This window comes from Crocodylus siamensis, chromosome 3 (assembly GCF_052110815.1).
Source record: "Crocodylus siamensis isolate JL-2025a chromosome 3, ASM5211081v1, whole genome shotgun sequence".
Taxonomy (NCBI): Eukaryota; Metazoa; Chordata; order Crocodylia; family Crocodylidae; genus Crocodylus; species Crocodylus siamensis.
In genome coordinates, this window is record NC_143397.1 from 90937798 (window position 1) to 90956944 (window position 19147).

General features: G+C 40.0%; 1 protein-coding gene across 4 annotated transcripts in view; it reads right to left on the reverse strand.

The window, feature by feature from the left end:
- Nucleotides 1–19147, reverse strand: part of FOCAD (focadhesin) — a 257789-nt gene that overhangs the window by 29647 nt on the left and 208995 nt on the right. For all 4 annotated transcript variants that reach the window (XM_090038791.1, XM_090038793.1, XM_090038792.1 and 1 more), the window contains 9 exons: nucleotides 17940–18178; nucleotides 15061–15150; nucleotides 9319–9466; nucleotides 6545–6664; nucleotides 4145–4267; nucleotides 2988–3065; nucleotides 2559–2630; nucleotides 2244–2346; nucleotides 861–941 (listed from right to left, as the gene is read on the reverse strand). In XM_090038791.1, the coding sequence (XP_089894917.1) occupies nucleotides 861–941; nucleotides 2244–2346; nucleotides 2559–2630; nucleotides 2988–3065; nucleotides 4145–4267; nucleotides 6545–6664; nucleotides 9319–9466; nucleotides 15061–15150; nucleotides 17940–18178 (1054 nt within the window). The remainder of the gene's footprint in view (nucleotides 1–860; nucleotides 942–2243; nucleotides 2347–2558; nucleotides 2631–2987; nucleotides 3066–4144; nucleotides 4268–6544; nucleotides 6665–9318; nucleotides 9467–15060; nucleotides 15151–17939; nucleotides 18179–19147) is intronic.

Genomic DNA, 19147 nt, shown 5'->3' on the forward strand with positions numbered 1-19147 from the left:
AGCCAGGACCCCCACACCCCCCTTTTGCTCGGGGCTCGTCGCTGCCCCCCCTTCACTCTGGGGCTTCTCGCTGCCCCCCTTCACTCTGGGGCTGGGGCCAATGCACTCCAAAATGCAGTGCCCTCTCTGGCGCCAGGACCCCCACGCTACCATGGAGTCCCTATGAGGCCTCCTCCAACCCCTAATAGCCTCACCTGGTCTTCCGGTTAACAGTAAACACAAAACACAAAGCCCCTGGGCTATAATGTAAAACTACACCGTCTGGTCTAACAACATTCGATCCCTACCGGGAAAATACTCCAACCCATGGCAGCAGCCAGGGGATGCTCATGCAGTCGATCTCCCCTCTCTCCGCACTGGCCAAGCTCCCCCCTCCTTGGCTGCCAGAGGGGAACTGCCCTCCTGGCCTCCTGCCTGGGATTAAGAAGGGCTAAGCCCTGCCCTTTCCTGTCAGCAGGTTTCGCTGGTTGCCCCTGGTTCCCTGGTGACTGGCAGCCATGCCTCCCCCTTCTCACTGCTAGGGGTCTCTCTTGAGCCGTCTCTGTTCTCAGGCGCAGGGCTCGTAAGTGCTCTGCGATACAAGCCTAACAGTTGTTCAGGAAAGAGTGAATGTAAAAAATTCAACAGAAAAATCAAATTATAATGCTGTCTTATGTAAGTATTCTGTAGTGTTGGTAATGTAAAACTATTTCCCACATATTTAATGTTTTTATTGAAATATACTTAAATAAAATTGAGTTTTTTTAGGATCAATCTGTGATTTTTTTCTTAGCATTTCTAACGAGCAAAAACATTTATGCAAGAGTCAATTTAGAGCAGCATCATTTTTCCCATAGTTAGGGAATTTTCTTCTTTCTTACCTTTCTTTCCTCCTTCAATGACATAATCAATAGCTGCCCTAATAAAGCTGTTTTCAGGCAAGTAGCTGAAGTCTGGAGGAACTGGAACAAGACAAGACTTTGAAATGTGTCAACAATGTGGCAGGAAAAGTAAGAGATTCCTGGTTCCAACTAAATTCAAAAAGTAAGCATGAACTATTTACAAATTAATCACTGGTCAACATTCTGTTACAGTGATTATTTCTATTAGACCAAAGGATTAATGCAAATATAATCACTTTTTCCTCTTGCCCTTTTCTTTCCAAATTCACGTAGGGTTAGTAAAAGTTGCATACTGCAGCACTGAAAAACTAGTTTGTTCATAAACTGAGAACCTACGATGATGGAAACTTCCTCCCTCAACCCCCTCCATAACACACATGCACAGGCCTAATGTGCCTCAACCCTAACCTGGAAGTAAGAACACAGTCACACTTGATGCCTACCCATTCTCTGGTGCTTGCCAGCATGCATGGTCAATGAGATATTTTTGTGGTTTGAACATGCGTCATCTTGATAGTACTGACTCACTGATAGCATGGGTCATTAGCTCCCTTTAATGAACATATATATTTCATCGATCATTTATCTAGTAGATATCATGCAGTGATAATTTCTCATCATTAGCAAAATGAAATTCACCTGTTTGCTAAGGGGAAATTGAGAGTCTATGCCCCACTTAACATCTATTTTGCAGGCTCACATAGAATGTAAAGTGGTATATAGTCCTAAAGCTTCCCCTCTTACTGGGGGTAAATTCCATCCTCAGTAAACAGCAGTGCTGTGCTTCCTTAGGAAGCTGTGTGCTTCAACTAATCACAGAACAGCTCTTTACAAACATACAGTTTTTAAAAAAATTACTCGTTTTCCTTTTTGCAGTAGCTGGTTTTCAAATGGTTGACATATTTAAGAGCAGAAACTCCTGAAATATGAAGTAGGCCAAACCAGATATCCGATTAGCTCTCAGAATACACATTTTACTTACAAAAACCGAGGGAAAGGCCTTTCTGCACAATTTTAAACCAAAACTGTGAACTATTCTGTAAGTTTCAAGCATACACACTCACTTTTTTTAGATATTATTTTAACACACAGATTTGATAGGAACGTATTTTATGGAGAGCTTCACCAAACAAACGTGGGTGGATTTTGCACCGAACAGCACTGAATTCAATGGGGCTCTGCTGGAGCATAAACATCAACTGTATTTGAGCTTGCTATTCTGGTGCGTTGAAGTGTGAGCTCTCTTGAGTCACAAATGCTGTCCTTTCACTTTATGTGGGTACCAAACCTAGCATAAGGAGGCCACTGATTGAGGCCTCTTGGTGCTACCACAGTGCATTCTTAACAACAAAAACCTCTTACCAGATGCCCTGCTCTGGTCTGAGGACAAACTGGATAGATGAAGGTGCCCTAAAAGCCAGGCTGCATTTGTCTGCAGGGCAATCTGTCCAGAAACACTGACTATCTGTGGAGACAATCACAGGACATGGATTAATATTTCTAGCCGCAATTAATACTGGTTACCTCATCCAGTACTTCAAAAGCAAACCACAACAAAATGTAAGTTATGCTTAAAATAAATAAATAAATAAATAAATTTGGCCCTTCACACAAGGTATCATAGCACTAGGTTTACCAAGCAGAATGAGAAACAGACATGACACACCACCCACTCACCTGAATCAAGGTTCTGATGACTTCATTAAGTTTATTTTGAAACTGGGAAGACTGAATAGTGTCCAATTTCAACTGCCAAGGAAAAGGAAAACGAGACAATGACATATATAACTAGTGAAGGAGGAATAAGGTTACTTTCTCATTGCCACCAGCTCCAACTATGCTTGAAAGCAACCAGAGACAAATTCTGTTTTGACAGACCTTCTCAGAGATGAAAGTGTTGTACAATTAATTCAACACTGCAGAACACTGAATGTGGAGATATTAAATGGCTGCTAGTTATTTAATTATGTATTGACAACATCCCCTTACCCACAAAAAACATACAAAAAAATTCTCAGAGATATGATCTCATTGTATTTTTCAGGTCATACCGTGACATTTTGTTTCTAAAGGAAACTAAAGGTTTTGTGTGCTTGTTTCTTTTACCTGTATCGTGGCTCCTTCAGAACCCACCAATGCAACCAACCCATTCACAGCAGCCAGGCGCTGCATTGTGGGAGACTCCTGAAAACACAAATCAAAATGAATGCAACCCAAAGGGCTGTAATATGGTGGACACAGCACAGAATCATTTTCTTCTCAAAAAGAGGGCACTGTTTTCCTTTTAACTCTAAAGATTACACCTATTCCTTTCCTACCAACAGACTTCTGGACCAGGCTTCTGGATGAGGAACCCAATTGCATTGCTACCCCTCTAAAATGAACTGCATTATATAGGACCTCCTTCTTCTTTTTCACTGAAACAAGCAGGCACTTCTCACTGATGTAGCACCCTTCTATAACGTATTTTAATCTAATACCTTTAACATGAAGTATGCTTGGAAACATGCTGGGATGACCTAGTCTTCAAACATGCTGTTAAAACCCTGTGTTGCTGTTAATATTTACCTTGTAGTCCTATCTTGGGGAATTCATTTAGGGGTTGCTTTTAAAATTACGTTTTATATGTAATTTTTGGTACAAAAAGCTAAATTATTAGTACAGAATTGCAAGTATAACAAATGAATACATTTCACTCAGTTCTCTATTCGGTTACAGTGACAGTGATTAATGTTACCTTCATTAAGCCTAGAATTGTTCAGCTCCGGCTACTACTGTAAATCCAGTTAAAGCATCTCAGTGTAGCTGCTGTATTCACTGGGCATAGCAATGGCAATTACTGGCTCATAAAAGCAGAGCTACAGGCATTTATTACTTAATAAAAAAGCCATTCAAGAGGGTAAATTTACAGTAAAATGGCAAACCACAAGGATCCCAGGATTCTACTAGTCTAAATTTTGTTATGGAGTTCCTCACTCCAGCAAGGAAACTGATGTCAGGCTGAGCACTTGGAGCTTTGGTTGCTATTCAGGATGAGTAAAGGTAACAGAATGGAGCTCTCAGCCCAAAAACAATAATTGTTTTTTGTAAATCAAGAAAGCTCAGTTTTTTCTTAAATCAAACTAGAGCGATTACTGCTTCTAAAAGTAAATCAAATCATCTGCTCCAACAGTGAAACTATTCCTGATCTCCATTTCTTCCCCTTTAATGAAATAAGCTCCTTAGCAATTTCTTTATAAAAAGATAGAGACAGTCTCCTCTACCTCTGCAAGTACAATCTTTATCCAAGCATGTAATAGTCTGTTGCTCAGGTCTTCTGCTTTCCCATGTCCAAAGACTGACAAACCATGAACCATGGTACCCAGGGCCAAGGCATAACCAGATGTCTATAAAAAAAACAAAACAAGGAAAAGACAGTAAAAACAACTGCCACAAAGGCAGGGTGGTGTGTGGGTGTGTCTGCATTCACTCCCCACCCTCCCCCACACACGTTTTCCCCAAAATAACAGCTCACATCTTCCATGAGCAGTACTTCACACTGACATATTCTATATACCATAATTTCTGTTGTCAACCAAAATGCTGGTACTTTTAAAACAAATAGTTGGCTTAAACCAGAAGTGCTTAACTCCTACCCCATAGGCCAGATCTGGCCCATCAGGCTGCATCATTCAGCCTGCAGGGCTTCACCAGGGTCTAGAAATTTGGCAGCAGGGGAGCAGAGCCAGTGGTAATTGCTGCAGCTCTACTGTCAAATTTCTGGACCTATGGTGAATCACACAGGCCATATAACATGGCCCTGTACATCAGATCTGGCCAGCACATGGCTGGATCTAGGTACATGAGATGGGGCTGGTGCATGACTGGATCTGGGAGCACAAGATGGGGGTGGTCTGCAGCTAGATCCAGTTCCACGGGATAGGACCAGCATGTAGCTGGATCTGGATGCACAGGATTGGGCTTACATCCTGGATTGCAGCCATGGAATGTCCCCATGCAGGATTTGGCCTGTGGGCTGACCCTGTGTCACTCATTTGGCCAACAAGGATAGACAGTTGAGTGCCACACATACAAATCTAGTGCAATTGATGCAACTAGTTACAAAATACTGACTCCTATGTATGGCAGTATACTGATTAAGCATGTATGTTTGTGCATATATTTGTATACAAAGGAATCATGTTACCCTCTAATGACCAGGGAGCAAAAAAGGATCCGGGGACTGCTACTACCACCTGTCAGAACTTGTGAGGTCAAGTAACAGAGAATCTTTTCAAAGGTAATGAACAAGGATTCTAGTTCTGAGAGAGAGAAAGATTTAGGTCAAGAGTGAAATTACACCCCAATGTTGCAAATATATAAATGCTAAACTCTAAGAATATACATAATACTACTGAAATCAGTGGATTTTGGATGTAATTGAAATTAAGCATTTGGAAATAATCAGGGGTCTTCTGAAGCTAGAGAAGAGGAAGATGCCACTTGGATGGACACGATCTAGCAGCTGAAATACCTGGACACTTCCCATGACAAGAATGGAGTCTTAACAGAAATTTCTACACTAATTTTTGTGTTTTAGAGTAGGGTGTTCCCCAAGTCTTCACAGGGTGGATGACATTTTATCCTATGAATGTCTCAAGGATCAAGTTCTTACTCATTCATGTTCGCATGGAACACCAACATCCTTGTTCACCATTATTCAGCATTCTCGTAACAACCACAGTAATTTTTCATATAAGATGGTAATATTTGGAAAGTACATCACATGAATTAGCTTCTTTACTCTGAGTTAGCAGTTGGAAAGAAGGAAAAACCAGCACCATGAGACCAGCCAGCTGTCTGCACATGTTTAATGGGTACCCAATAACCAAAGGCTACAATATGGAAGGCTCTGTATTACAGAATGGTTTTCTAACATGAAGGAAAATGGTTAGAAAAGAAATTCCTAATTTTACATCTCAAAAAAAGTAATAGGCTACTGATTATTGTGATTATTGCAAAGATCAGTTTTGATTCTGATAGGTTGTATAACACCACACTGTCAATCAGTGGATAGTAGACAAACAGGAGCAGCACTGAAACTGGGTTACTGATACTCAGGGAGTCAAATTGTGACTGATGAGCAATCAAGGGATTCTGAGGTAATGGGAAGATGCTGAGCTGTTATCTGTTAGTGGGAAAATTCGGTACCAAGTGGGTAAAAGGCTACCTGAAGAAATCTGAGTTTGAAACATCAATCTGAATTGGTTAGGATTGTGACTATGATCTGCTGTTTAAAATCTACAGGAAGATTAACATTTAGTTGTCCATAAGTCTAAGAGAAAGGTAAAGAAAGAATATTTGCCTAGGAAGAAAAAACCTTGGGAATGCAACTGGAAAAGTGTAAGCTTTACTTTTAGACATATTTATATATATAAATTCAGTTTTTATTTCATATTTTAGTAACAGAGTATGAGCTGCTGCTATAAGAAATATATGAATAAAACAAATGGCCTTGAAGGTACCATCTTCAAATTACACTGTTTCAACAGATACCTAAGAGGTCCTAAGAGACTTCCATCTAATATTGGCATAGGTGAAAGAGGATGCAATGTTTATAGTACAAAAGAAAGGACATTTAAAAAGCATAACAGAAAGTAAGGAATCCATGTTGTGGATACAACCTGCTTATTATTTTCTGTTAAAGTCTGCAACTTGTTCATAACTTTGTCAGCTTCCTCTGCTTCTATGATTCTAACACTGAAAGCAGAGACGCAGGAACAGGCAATGGAATAGGCAAGGATCTAATAAAAGGAGATACAGTTAAAAAAATACAAGTCAGAGAACTTAACATTACCCAAGGTAGCATCAAAGTTTCAGTTATTTAACTGTAGATTCCACATAGTGTTACTTGTAACCTTGGTGTTGCTAATGGGAACACCAAGGTTCCTAGCTATTCCATGCTGAATAACCAATAACTCCCCCCTCAACCATATCTAGTTTGAGGAAATGAGAGAAATAAAATGTGGAGACTGCCATGAAGATGCACTGTATTATCAGATGCACTGTAAAACCATGAAACCTAAATGAGTTTCCACATGGTTTCCAATGCTGCTGTATGCTTTGTATTAAGTGTAGGACCCAAAACAGAACAGCTGGCCATTAATAAGAAATATTATAATTAGACCACTGGCAGACATGGAAAAGGTGTTGGGGTCTGATGTCCAATCCCAACAACTGTGCTTCCTGCTATGCCACACAAACACATGGTTAGAGGCATGACTGTGGAACTGAGCATCAGACCCCATCATGCCATACTGCCAGTGCAAGCGATCATGATCCCAGGTCGCCCCTGCACTGGCAATCTTGGCTTCTGTGGCTTGGAGCCCCATCAGTTGGCTGGAGCTCTCGGCCATGGGGGGCACATCAGGTGCTCCCATGGCTGGGAACTCTGATCAGCTGACAGGGTCCCCAGCTACAGGAGTGCAAGTGCCCCCCCACGCCATCCCCCAGCTGAAACCTCCAATCACTGACCTTGCTTTGGAGGCCACTGGTCACACTCAATTAAAGGTATGATAGGAACCAACCACAAAGTTGTTATTGCACAAAATATATGTAATAACTTCTTCACTTATTCCTTGTTTTATCAGGCCATGAATTGAACAAATGTGTGGCTATGTTATTACTAAAGAAGTAATTAACTGACTGGTTAATTACATTTCAACTGTAACATGCATCAGGACCCTATAAGTTATGACTTACTGATACTCTCCAAACATATGAAAAGCTTATGCTGAGGCAACTCAGTGCTTCAACCCAGACTGCATGACCAGTTATAAATAGTGAGCAATACTAACAATTACTAGTGATTGTTTGTTAGTTATTTACAGGAAATCCTTGCAATTTGCAAGTCACGGTTTTGAATATTTGTGGTGTGGCGCACCAATCCATGCTTTCTTCCCACACGGCATGATACTTTGTTACTGTGCTCTGGTAATACTTTTACATTCAGTACGTTGCAGTATCAACTAAAGGTTTTATTAGAGCAGGGAATAAAATGCTAGTTAGCATTTTATTGGAATTACTGTCTCCAGCCTATTATTGGTACAGTACAGTATTCATGGATTTCCCCACTCACAGGGATCCCTAGAATGTATCCCTCATGAATGGCATGGGTCTCCTGTACTGTCCTTTTGGAGAAATGTTATGATATATCCTAAATTCATGATTCTAGAAAATAAAGCTTACAGAAGATGGGTTCGTAAGGACATTTTCAGAGTCTCAGAAGCAGTATACAAAGGAAAATTGTTTCATACTGGTAGTACAGTATGAACCTATGCAAGCTTCATCAACAGCCATTATGAACTCAGCAAGACCTCAATTCTTTAATACTATAAAATGCTAAGAGAAAAAAAATCTAGCCAGGAGACCAATATTTTCTCTCTCTTCCCGAAGGGATAAGACCTTTATTTATTTATTGACAAGTACAGAGTTGGTAAAAGGATCCCTGGTTTAGTGTCAGCCAAAAGAGGGGTAATAATTATGGCTGTGCAAAGCTTCAGTCACCGATTTGATTCGGTGGAGATCTGGCTCTATTTGGTGGCTGAATCGCTGAATCTGAATCGAATCAGAGAACCCTTTAATCGCTCCGAATCAAATTAGAACACTCTGAATTGATTCGGAAAGATTCAGCGATTCAGACATAGACACTGTTTTAAATGTTTTTTCTACATACCTCAAGGTACCAGGAGGCTCATGAATGCTGCGATGCTGGGGCAGATGAAGAGCCCCACAGAACTGCAAGGGGCTCCCCACTGCACTTGACAGCAAACCCATAAGTGGACCAGAAGCACTTCCAGTCCACTTCCAGGGAGCTCCTGGGGGACCCCCCCCACACCCCTCTGGCTCAGCGACTGCTGCCTCCTAGGTCTGGGGGGGGCACCCATGGTCCCCCCATGACCTACTGCCACATTCGGGGGAGAAGAAGGGGTGGGGAAGGGGGCCTGCACACTCCCCACAGGACCCAGAAGTGGGTCTTTTTGCAGCAAAGGAGCTAAAACAAAACAAGGAAGGCATTTAGGCCTTTCTAGGCATACAATTTCTATTTACTTGGATAAGAGGCAGGTGCCTAAATATCTTTAGAGACCTGGGCCCAAGTTAATTTTAGATATATGAGAGAGATTAGAGACAAAGTACTGTGATGATTTAATTTTCTTTATACCTGCACATCACCACTGGAAATTACTAAATTCTATTTTTGTTTGGAAAAATTGAAGCTGGAATGTTACGATGAAAGAAAAAAAACACAAGTCAACATAAGGCACAGAGAGAATGAAGACAATTTCAAAGTAATAGTAATAAACTATATATGGATACAACTTCAGTATAAAGGTGTGTCATCAGGAAGAACTGGTAAGAGAACAGGGAAAATTAGAAAGTTTTGTTTAAACAATCCTACCTCCTGGAACATTCTGCTTTGATCCTCACTTTCATCCAGGTAGTTACAGAGTTTTTGTAGTGAGGAAGAGATGTGAACTCGTGACTCTGTTTGGTTGGTGTGACTCATAAGTGAAAGAACAAGTCCTACTCCCAAGATGCATCCAGTGCTTTGAAGAGAGAGGGAAAACAGAATGGGAAAACAGAATGGGAATGTAGGGTTAAGTAAGCAAAGATGGCTTTTGGAATCTACCATTTCTAGATGTAAAGCTCATGCAGTAAATGGATGTCAGATATGGCAATATCAGCTTTTAAACATCAGCAGTCAATTCAGTGTAAAATACAACAGCAGCAGGAGTCCTGAGGACTCATTTGAACTAGAGAGATCCTTTAAAAACAATGGGAGAGTTCATAGTTATACTTAATAAATTAAACAAAAATAAACATAAAAAAACTTTAGCCACAGCTTTGAATGTGTGATGCTTGTCAACAGCCAAAGGAGTTGGCAATAGCTTCATGGATAGAGGCACTGTTTATCAACACAAAATAGTGGTAATACATGGCAGCAACAATCCTCTTTTGCTTATTGAACTTATGATTTGAGTATTTACTCAAATCCAAAATTAGGTGTATTCCCCCGCAAAACAACATAAGGGGAAAAGCCTTGTCTTGGATTTAAGTGGCAGCCCAAGGCAGGCAGCAGCTCAGCTCTGGCTTTGGCCGTGGGCTCGGGGCTGAAGCCAGAACTAAGCCACTGCCTGCCCAGGACGAGGATGGTTTGTTTGATAGGGGAAGGGGCTCACAGCTGGGGGAATGTGGGGGATACTGCAGGGTGGTGGAGGGAAACAGGGAAGACCCATGTGTGCAGCTTGGAGGAAGCATGGGGGAGACTATGCAGCCTACACTCTTCCCCCGCAACAGCTACCCACTCATCCCCTTACCTTCTGCTCCACCTCCGGTCCCTCCAGGCATGACTTGGCTCACCTGGCTGCAGAGGGGACAGCCCAGGCATGGAGAGGCAGGCAGCAGGAGGGCAAGTAGCAGGAATCACACAGGAAGGGCAAGAAGTAGGGGTCTGGTCCCATGCCCCCAGCTATTGCTTTCTCTGGCAAAGCAGTTGATTGGGAGGCAGGAATTTAATACAATTTCCCATTAATTATATTCTAAACATGGAAAATCATAACACATTTATAATTTTCCAAGTATAGAATCTAGGTGGGGGGGGGGTTGTCTTAAATTCAGGTAAACGCACTAACAAACCAACCAACTAAATGCATTATCACAAGTTTTCTTTACACACAATTTTATACTATAAAACTTGATAAAATATGCCAATGGTCTATAAGAAGGTAAGTAACGTTCCTAGTTAAATTACCCAACACAGATTTTTAGTTTGACAACACTTTAAACACACATACAAACAGAAAGGGAATAAATTTTGTGACAAACACACATTTTTGTGAATGGGCGGAGAGTTTGTGGGCTTCTCCAAATTACTATTTTGTCTTTTATATATATATAGATAGACAGATATATACGTGTGTGTGCACACGCACAATGTTTATGGGTGCCTAAAAAGCAAATCAAAATATCAGTGCATTTCAACAGTAAAATACCTTACCTGTCACAGTACATGTATGTAGCCTTATTTTAGTATCTCTAAGATAACAACAATATGTTTTTCTCTTGTGGAATATTCAATGTACAGTACTAGAGAGAACTGTGTAGGTGTTTCACAAACAGTCCTACAAAACAGATGTATTTATTATATGATTTAAAAAAAACATGTTATATGGTTAAAGAGCCAAATTCTGACACCACTGTAGTGGCGTTTTTATTTTTTTACAATGAATTGTGTGGGACCAGAGTTCTCTTATTAAGAATTAATGACAATCATGTAAAAAATGCTTCAAGTCAGAACCTGTCCAACTTTCAAACAGTTATTTGTTCGTATTAAGAGCTTTGTAGAGGCAAGTCATCTTATTATTCAGAGAGATTTTGGCTGCAAATACATTAAGCATCAACCTTCATTTTTTTTACACCAACAATCACTAATTTTTGTTTGTAGCAGTTGTAGACCAGGTCAACTATGCCACAGATTTATACAGAAAAACACATCTGCAAGAGTAGTTAAAATATACCCTTAGTAAGGAAAATATATATGGTAAGGCACAAATACACCACTTTTTGGTGTTCTGCAAAACTTGGTGAATTTGGTGACCATGAAGAGGTCAGGGTTAAACACTCAGGCTGTGTCCACACTTGCATGGACATTTGGTTCCACCTTGTGCCGCCGCTAGTTGTCCCTGTGGAATGCCTGTGCCACATGTGCTCTGGCATGTGACAAGTTACCCCAGGTGGGTAGGGGAGGCTGGGGCCAGCATTGGGCTGGCCCCAGCAGCCTTACCTGGGGTACTGGGGGCCTCCTGGGGCTGCAGCAGTGATCCTGCCACACAGGGGTTGGCCAACAGCGTGGCTCCAGATGGCCTGATTCCAGTTTTGAGTGGCACATACTGCCCCTAAATGCGCTGCTCTGCTTTTTTTCCCCTGGATATCTAAGGGTCAAAAAACACCCCCGTGCTGCTCCCTTCCAGTGTGGAGAACACCTGAACATGTACTATGTGGTACCGCAGTAGTATGTCCGCATACGGCACGGCCGCACTCATCTGGACCCAGCTTAAGTGTATTACTTTGGTTTAGAAAGGGAAAAACTTTCTAGACTGATTTACAAAATAAGAACCAGAGACAGTATGATATATCTGCTGTCTGTGCATGAATTTTGTAACAAATGGTTATCATTAGAAAGCTGTCTTCCATTTGCTTTGCTCTATCTGTTCCCTGTAATCCTTTTGGATATGCTTCCAGAAAGATAATAAACTTAATAAAACTTAGATCAGTAACAGAAAAAAGCATTAATAGTAATAAATATAAATACATCTTGAATCTGTCCGTCTCTCTTTCTCTCCGGAAACTGTTGTGTAGTTTTCATAATCAAGGAGTCTACAGGATCTACTAACAAGTTAAACTTTTTGTCTAAAACCTTCTTCCAAAAACATCTTATTTTATACATACTTACATATTAACCCATATTCAATAGTACCCTACATAACTATAGATTTGAACAATACTTAATTCTCTCTCTCCCCCACTCCCTTCTTCCCCGATCCCTACCTCAGGGATTTATACTTGTCTTGTCACTACAACCTCTGAGCACCTTCTATGTAAAATCAATAGTCATAACAGTAGTTACTGATGCTATCTATCAATAGCTTACAGCTATAAGTAAGTCCCTAGTAAACTTCAGTCTCTCTAACATTTCCCCTTTCTAGTGCAAATTTTTGTTTCAAATAGTTCTACTTTTATACAGTTTTATCAATTTATAAGTATTCTAGGTTTGTCCCCTCCAACTTTCACTGGTTCCCATAGCTGCATATTGTATCATGTCCACAGCTGAGCAACTTGGGAATATCAAAACACCATCTTTATTTAATTGTTGGGTTAGTTGAGCAGGTGTTTTGTACTAAAATATAGGCAATCTTGTTGCTTATTCTTTTCTTGAAATAACTCCAGGTCTTTGTTGTTTTTTTTCCTTCCAATTAGTAAGGAATTTATTAACTAAAATGCAAAAAAGAACTATCCCAATTAAATAAAGTAAACAAAGAACTGGTATGAACAATACTGTTAGCAGGATTGACATGATCAGCCAACTGTGTACAAAGTTGTGTGAACTCCTATTTTGTATAAGACACAGTCTGTGAAAGTTTTCTTTTAAGGAGACATGAAGCAAGAATCCATAATGCCCTTCAATGGATGGGAAGCCTCAATGAACACCCTTTAAACATCTGCTAATTGACATAGTAACTGATTGTCCATGTTTCTGGGCACTTGCAACACATCAGAAACCTGTACTTAGATAAAATTACTACTGTACAAGGGTGGAAAAAAATCATGGTCAGACTTCTTTTCCACTAGATGGCAGCATGGTATAAAATATTCCGCCTCCAACCACATGGCAAGCTGAACAGCCAGGGATCTTACTAAAAGCTACACACCTTTTAAATCAAGCCATCACAATGAATTTCCTCTGGGTGAGCTATCACAACAGCCAGATTTCATAGAGGCATGCTAAATATAATTAACTGTAATGAGAAAGAAGGAAACTATTTTTGGTATAAGACACCTTTTATTTTGGCAGGAAGAGAAAAATGGCACAGCATTTTCCATTCATAGCAGATGATGAAGGTAGTTTATGGTATGGCAATTTAACTCCCATAAACAGAAGTTTCTAAAGCACAGACTGAAAGGCTGTACTTTAAAAAAAAAATAGTGGACACCAACTCTAGTCTTGTAATGGCAGTAGTCTACGAGTCAACAACATCCACAGCTTAAAATTACTTTCTTGCTCAATTGAAAAAAGAAAAAAGTATTACATGCCAATTTTTTACCAAGCTTTTCTAAAACCCCTAGAGTTAAACTTTGTCAAGCAGGGGAAAAAAAAGCATTGTTTCCTTGCCATTGTTTCATGTACTTCTGTCTACCTCCTACCTCGTGTTGGCAGAGGAGTCTATTTTGGCTGCTACTGTGAAGTTTTTATCTCTGGCTAATAGGGCAGACAAACACACAGCAGTGGGTACAGCAAAGTGATGCAGCTGATACAGTTCCCTGTGCACCATGTACCTTATTCTATGCCAGTCAAGGGGCAGAACAACTCAGATTTGAAAAGATTTCCAAGTTCATAGCCCAATGAAGTGCAGCTGTGACCCCTCATGGGCTTTTCACAAGGTACAGAATATGTGGGGGAGAGAACAGAAATTGTTGCTCTTCAATCTTTAATGAGAGAAGAATCAACGTGGAAATGATTGGCATTTAAAAAAAAAGATAGAAAATGAGACCAGCACCAGAGATATCACAATTCATTCCTATTCTAAAAAGAAATAACTATCACATGGGATGTCACTTTACGGAGCATATGTACTGTTTAATGGCAAATAATGTACACAAAAAAATTTCATTTTGTAGGTTTGCCTATGCTGGTGACTGTGTACTATTCCTCAATACATTTCTGACCCTGCTGGCAGTCTGCTCCTCTCTTTAGGGCACCTGAGGCATAACCCTGCTTGGGAAAATAAAATATATTTGCCTCCATCCATATTCTACATGCCATCCACAGCTGTTAATTTAACAGACTGGCTCTCCCAGATAAAGGAGCCATGCAAGGCAGATGCTCCCATAGCTCAGACTGTATTGTGCACACATGCACGTTCCAGTAACAGGCTCCCAAGCAGTAGCAGAAGCTAGACTCCATTGAACATCTTGGCAGCAATAGAAGAGCACCAAGGGGGCACTTTCAAAAGTGCTTTTCATTAATGAACATGTGCAGGTAAGGGGAACAACAACGCTTCACCTAAAACCGTTGCTATTGCCTGCTATACCACCTCCATTAAACAGCACATTTGAATTTCTAAACCTCTCTTCTACCATATGTCCGATGGTTTTTCTTGGTGTTTTTTTCCTTTGTGTGCTCACATAACTCTCTCACCAGACTTTCCACAGTCCGCTAACAAGCATGTTTAAAAGAGGTACAGTAAGATTCATTTATAAGACACAGCTCAGGTGAAAGTTTTCAAGGGCAGGTTCAGTCTCCTTGCAGCAACAGGGTAGCTGTAGTTCTAAATTCAGAATATGCAGTTTTTGAAGCTTTACAGCCTTACATGAATGGTACCAATCAGCATAAATGCTAGCACCAATAATGGAATAAACCTACTTGTACTCTAGACTGGTATCAAAGCAGCAAGCTTCCAGTGTATCCAGGGACTTCATTAGAAGCAGATTCATCTGTTGGCCAGATACATCACTATAAAACAGAAAGCAAAAATACAGTTCTACTCTTTGGGCTACTTTATGATATTAGCCACATTGATAGCAATAAAATTCCTACTTAAGATAGTTCTTTATTTGCTAAATTAGGTTCTTATATTAGTTTATAAATAATAACTGTGTGGTTCTTAATTTATCTAAAGTCGCATATAATTCCAGGACTAACCACTGATGTACTTAAACATACTTTGATACCCTTTCCCATACAGCTCCTACTCCTTTCAGCTCTCAAACAGAAACAGAAGATATTTACAGCACACAGCACAAAAAGGGGGAAGGGAAAAGGAAAGAAGAAAAACCAACTACTGGTCAGGTCCTCAGGTAAAGCATAGTCACACTGTTCATACGCCTAAGAAAAATGATGTTTTAAAGATTTCATTTTCTGAAGCTTTTGAAAAACTGTCTCCTTTTCCTTTCTACTCCTTTGGGCCTTATTTGGAGAAAAGATGCCTGAACACACTGCTTCACTCCCAAGAAACCTTGTGGTTAAATAATGCACTTCCAGTCCCCTTAAGGAATAGGAAAGTTTTGATGTAAATTAATCTCTAGGCTAAACATGGATACTTTCCAAATACTTCCAAGGTAGGCTCAAATTCAGCAGATGTATTTAAGTTATATCTATCAGGGGTGTGCAAAGCAGACCCTATTCGATTTGGATTTGGTCCAGAACAGGGACAGTGATTCAATTAGTTGATGTGCCCGATTCAATTCAGCCGAATCCAAATCTGAAGATTCAATGCCAATTTGGAGAATCAGCGATTCAAACATAGATACAGCTTTAAATGTTTTTTCTATGTACCTCGAGGTACCAGCATGGCTTGTGAATGCTGTGATGCTGGGGCGGATGGAGCATCCCACAGGAGTGTTGGGGGGGCCTCCATGTGCGCGGGAGAGAACCTGGAAGTGGACCAGAAGTGCTTCTGGTCCACTTCTGGGTCTGCTGGGGAGCATACAGGGCCCCTCCCCGCCCCCGTTCTCCCCCAATATGGCGATAGGCCATGGGGGGACCCCAGGTGCCCCCCCAGACCCAGGAGGCACCAACTGTTGAGCCGGAGGAGCGTGGGGAGGGCCCCCTGCATGCTCCCTGGTAGACTCATAAGTGCTTCTGGTCCACTCTTGGGCCTGCTGCCAAGCGCATTGGGGAGTCCCCGTGGTTCTGTGGGGCACTCCATTTGCCCCAGCATCACAGCATTCACAAGCCACTTGCTACCCAAAGTTATGTAGAAAAAACATTTGAAGTTGTGTCTATTTCCCAACTGATGAATCTTTCCAAATTGATTTGGAGGGTTCCAATACCATTCGGAGAGATTAAAGGGTTCTCTGGTTCAATTTGGGTTCAGAGATTCAGTCACTGAAACAGGCTGAATCTCAGCTGAATTGAATCAGCGACTGAAGCTTTGCACAGCCCTAATATCTATGACTAGAAAGAAACCTTGTAAGCAAATCATGAAAGCTGACTTGCTTTATTATTTAACATTTATTTTTTGAGAAAAAATGTCTTTCAATACCATTCTTCTTTAAAACAAAACAAAACCCAATTTGGCTCTAATTCCCTAACATATTTCAAAAAATTTAATCCTGATTTCTCAGGAGCTTTTTATGGCTTATCCGTTGCTCTGTTGTCACTATGGACAAGAGGGAATGCATCATCCAATTGCGTGGTTGGTTTAAAAATAATAATAATAAAAAGAGTAGTAGTTTCGTAGTATCAAGATGGTATATTGATACTGTAGAAGTAATTTCCACAATACAAAACACATTTAAACAAAGGCAGGTGGTTCAGAGCCATTTATTTCACAGGATATAAATAATAGTTATAGCCAGCCAAACCCGTGTAAAAAGTCTGTATACGTAGTAATGGTACTTTTTTTTATAGAAGTAAGTAGATAGATAGATACTGAGAGAGAGAGTTTTATATACAGCGAGATATAGAGCTAGTTAGATATAGATAGTAGATCTGTGTGCATCTGTCTGTGTATATGAATATATAGAATACACAGACACACACATATAGAGATATCTATATAGTACTATCTATCTATCTATCTAGAGAGAGCTTTACTATCTATATACTGTAACTAGCTTTTCCATATCAATATCTAACTAGCTCTATACCTATATACACATGTAAAACTAATTCTTACTTACTTCCATAACAAACATACTATTGCTACATATACAGACATATTACAGAAGTATTACATATATATAGCTCCATCAGCCCCACCATCACAACGTTCATGAGCCGCACCTGGTACCTCGAGGTATGTAGAAAAAAACATTTAAAACTGTGTCTATGGCTGAATCGCTGATTCTCTGAATCAGCATTGAATCTTCAGAGAAGATAGCACACCCCTACTATGTACACACAGCTCATAGTCGTCCAAGATGTTTTGTTTGACTTAAGTAACTGGATACATTGTTGTATGTCATTACTTGTGCAGTACAAAAAAGTATTGCATTCACAAAAATTATGTTTTTACCTTTATGAATGCTATTTTACTATTATCTAAATGAGGACAGCTAACCCACTCCTTAACATCCTTATGCGACTCCGCTAGTGTTATATTTAAAGAAACATATTCAATACAGTATGGAGGTGGGAGGAAAGAGAAGACCAATAAAAAAAGCTCATGTTTAAGTAACAATGCACAGCCACCAGGAATCATTTGACTACAAAATATAAACACTCTCCTGAATAAAAATGCCACATACAGGGAAAAGGAGGAAGTTATTTGCACACCTGCTGTATACTATAATCCATACCTGACTTTTTCTTCATACAAACGTGAGATAAACATCCCTAAAGCAAGGCCCATGTGGATTTGAACAGCTTGAGACTCATCAGCATTTGGTTTCCCAGGTAACCTGGCAGTCAGCATGCTCAGGACTTCCTCAACCTTCTCCTTGAAGGATACAATGAAAACTGGCACCAAGAGAGACAAAGCAATGGCTGCACAGGAGCGAGCAATCGCACTGGCTGTGTTTTCCCCTGAATATGATTTCTAGTATACATAGCAGAGGGAAAAGGGGGATGGGGAAGAAGACAATTTTAGGTTTTATACACCTCTTTAGTGATGGAAAATGAATGTTATTTTACCAAAGATAATGTTCAGAATTTTAGACATTTAAAATTATACAGCATACAGTATCATACTTGCATTTCTATTTGGAAACAAATGGTACTCATGGCTGGCCAAAAGCAATGTTCCTTTTTTTTTAACCCCTAACTAGCTTAATAATATGGTGACTGAAATATACTTTCCAGAGTTTAAAAATAAAAAAATATTGTTCAATACAGGACTGAAAACAATAAGCATGAGGTCGGGGGGAAAAAAAACAGAATCCAATAGCTGGTAAGGGGATAAACATATTGACCTATTTTGATGTTTGAAGCCCTTACTAAAAAATGCAGCAGAGTGATCCAGCCTCTGGATAGGTAAATAAAAACAGCTGCAATGTTAACATAACTGTAATTACAGAAAGCGAGAAATTCACTGAGACGAAAATGCTGCTTTAATGCTTGACAGGCATCAAGTCTAATGTAGAAAAGTATTGGCTGATCTTGCAAAATTTCTGGTGGATAGGCTTTCCAGCAGAAAAATTATTCTCCACAAAGGCTTTAAATTCCTTTCCATTTTTTTTTTAAATGGTGAAATCCACATGACTGCCTTGACTTACAAATCTATGACCTAGTTGTATGTAATCGCTTGATGTTTATGCATTACCATATGCATAACTGTAGGAAGAAAGAGAAAAATATTCAAATGAGAATGCAAGGCATCTGGAAAGGCAGAGATTTCTACAGGCTGTTCTGGCTTTTACAAGTCTGAAGAAGGGGAAAAAAGCATTTGAAAAAAAAGTATTGTATTTTTAGGAGAGAAAACTGTGTGAATTAAACCCCCAAGCTCCATCTCAAGAATATACTTTTTAATCATATTATTTTTGGAGCCAGGTTTTTCGATAAGTTACAG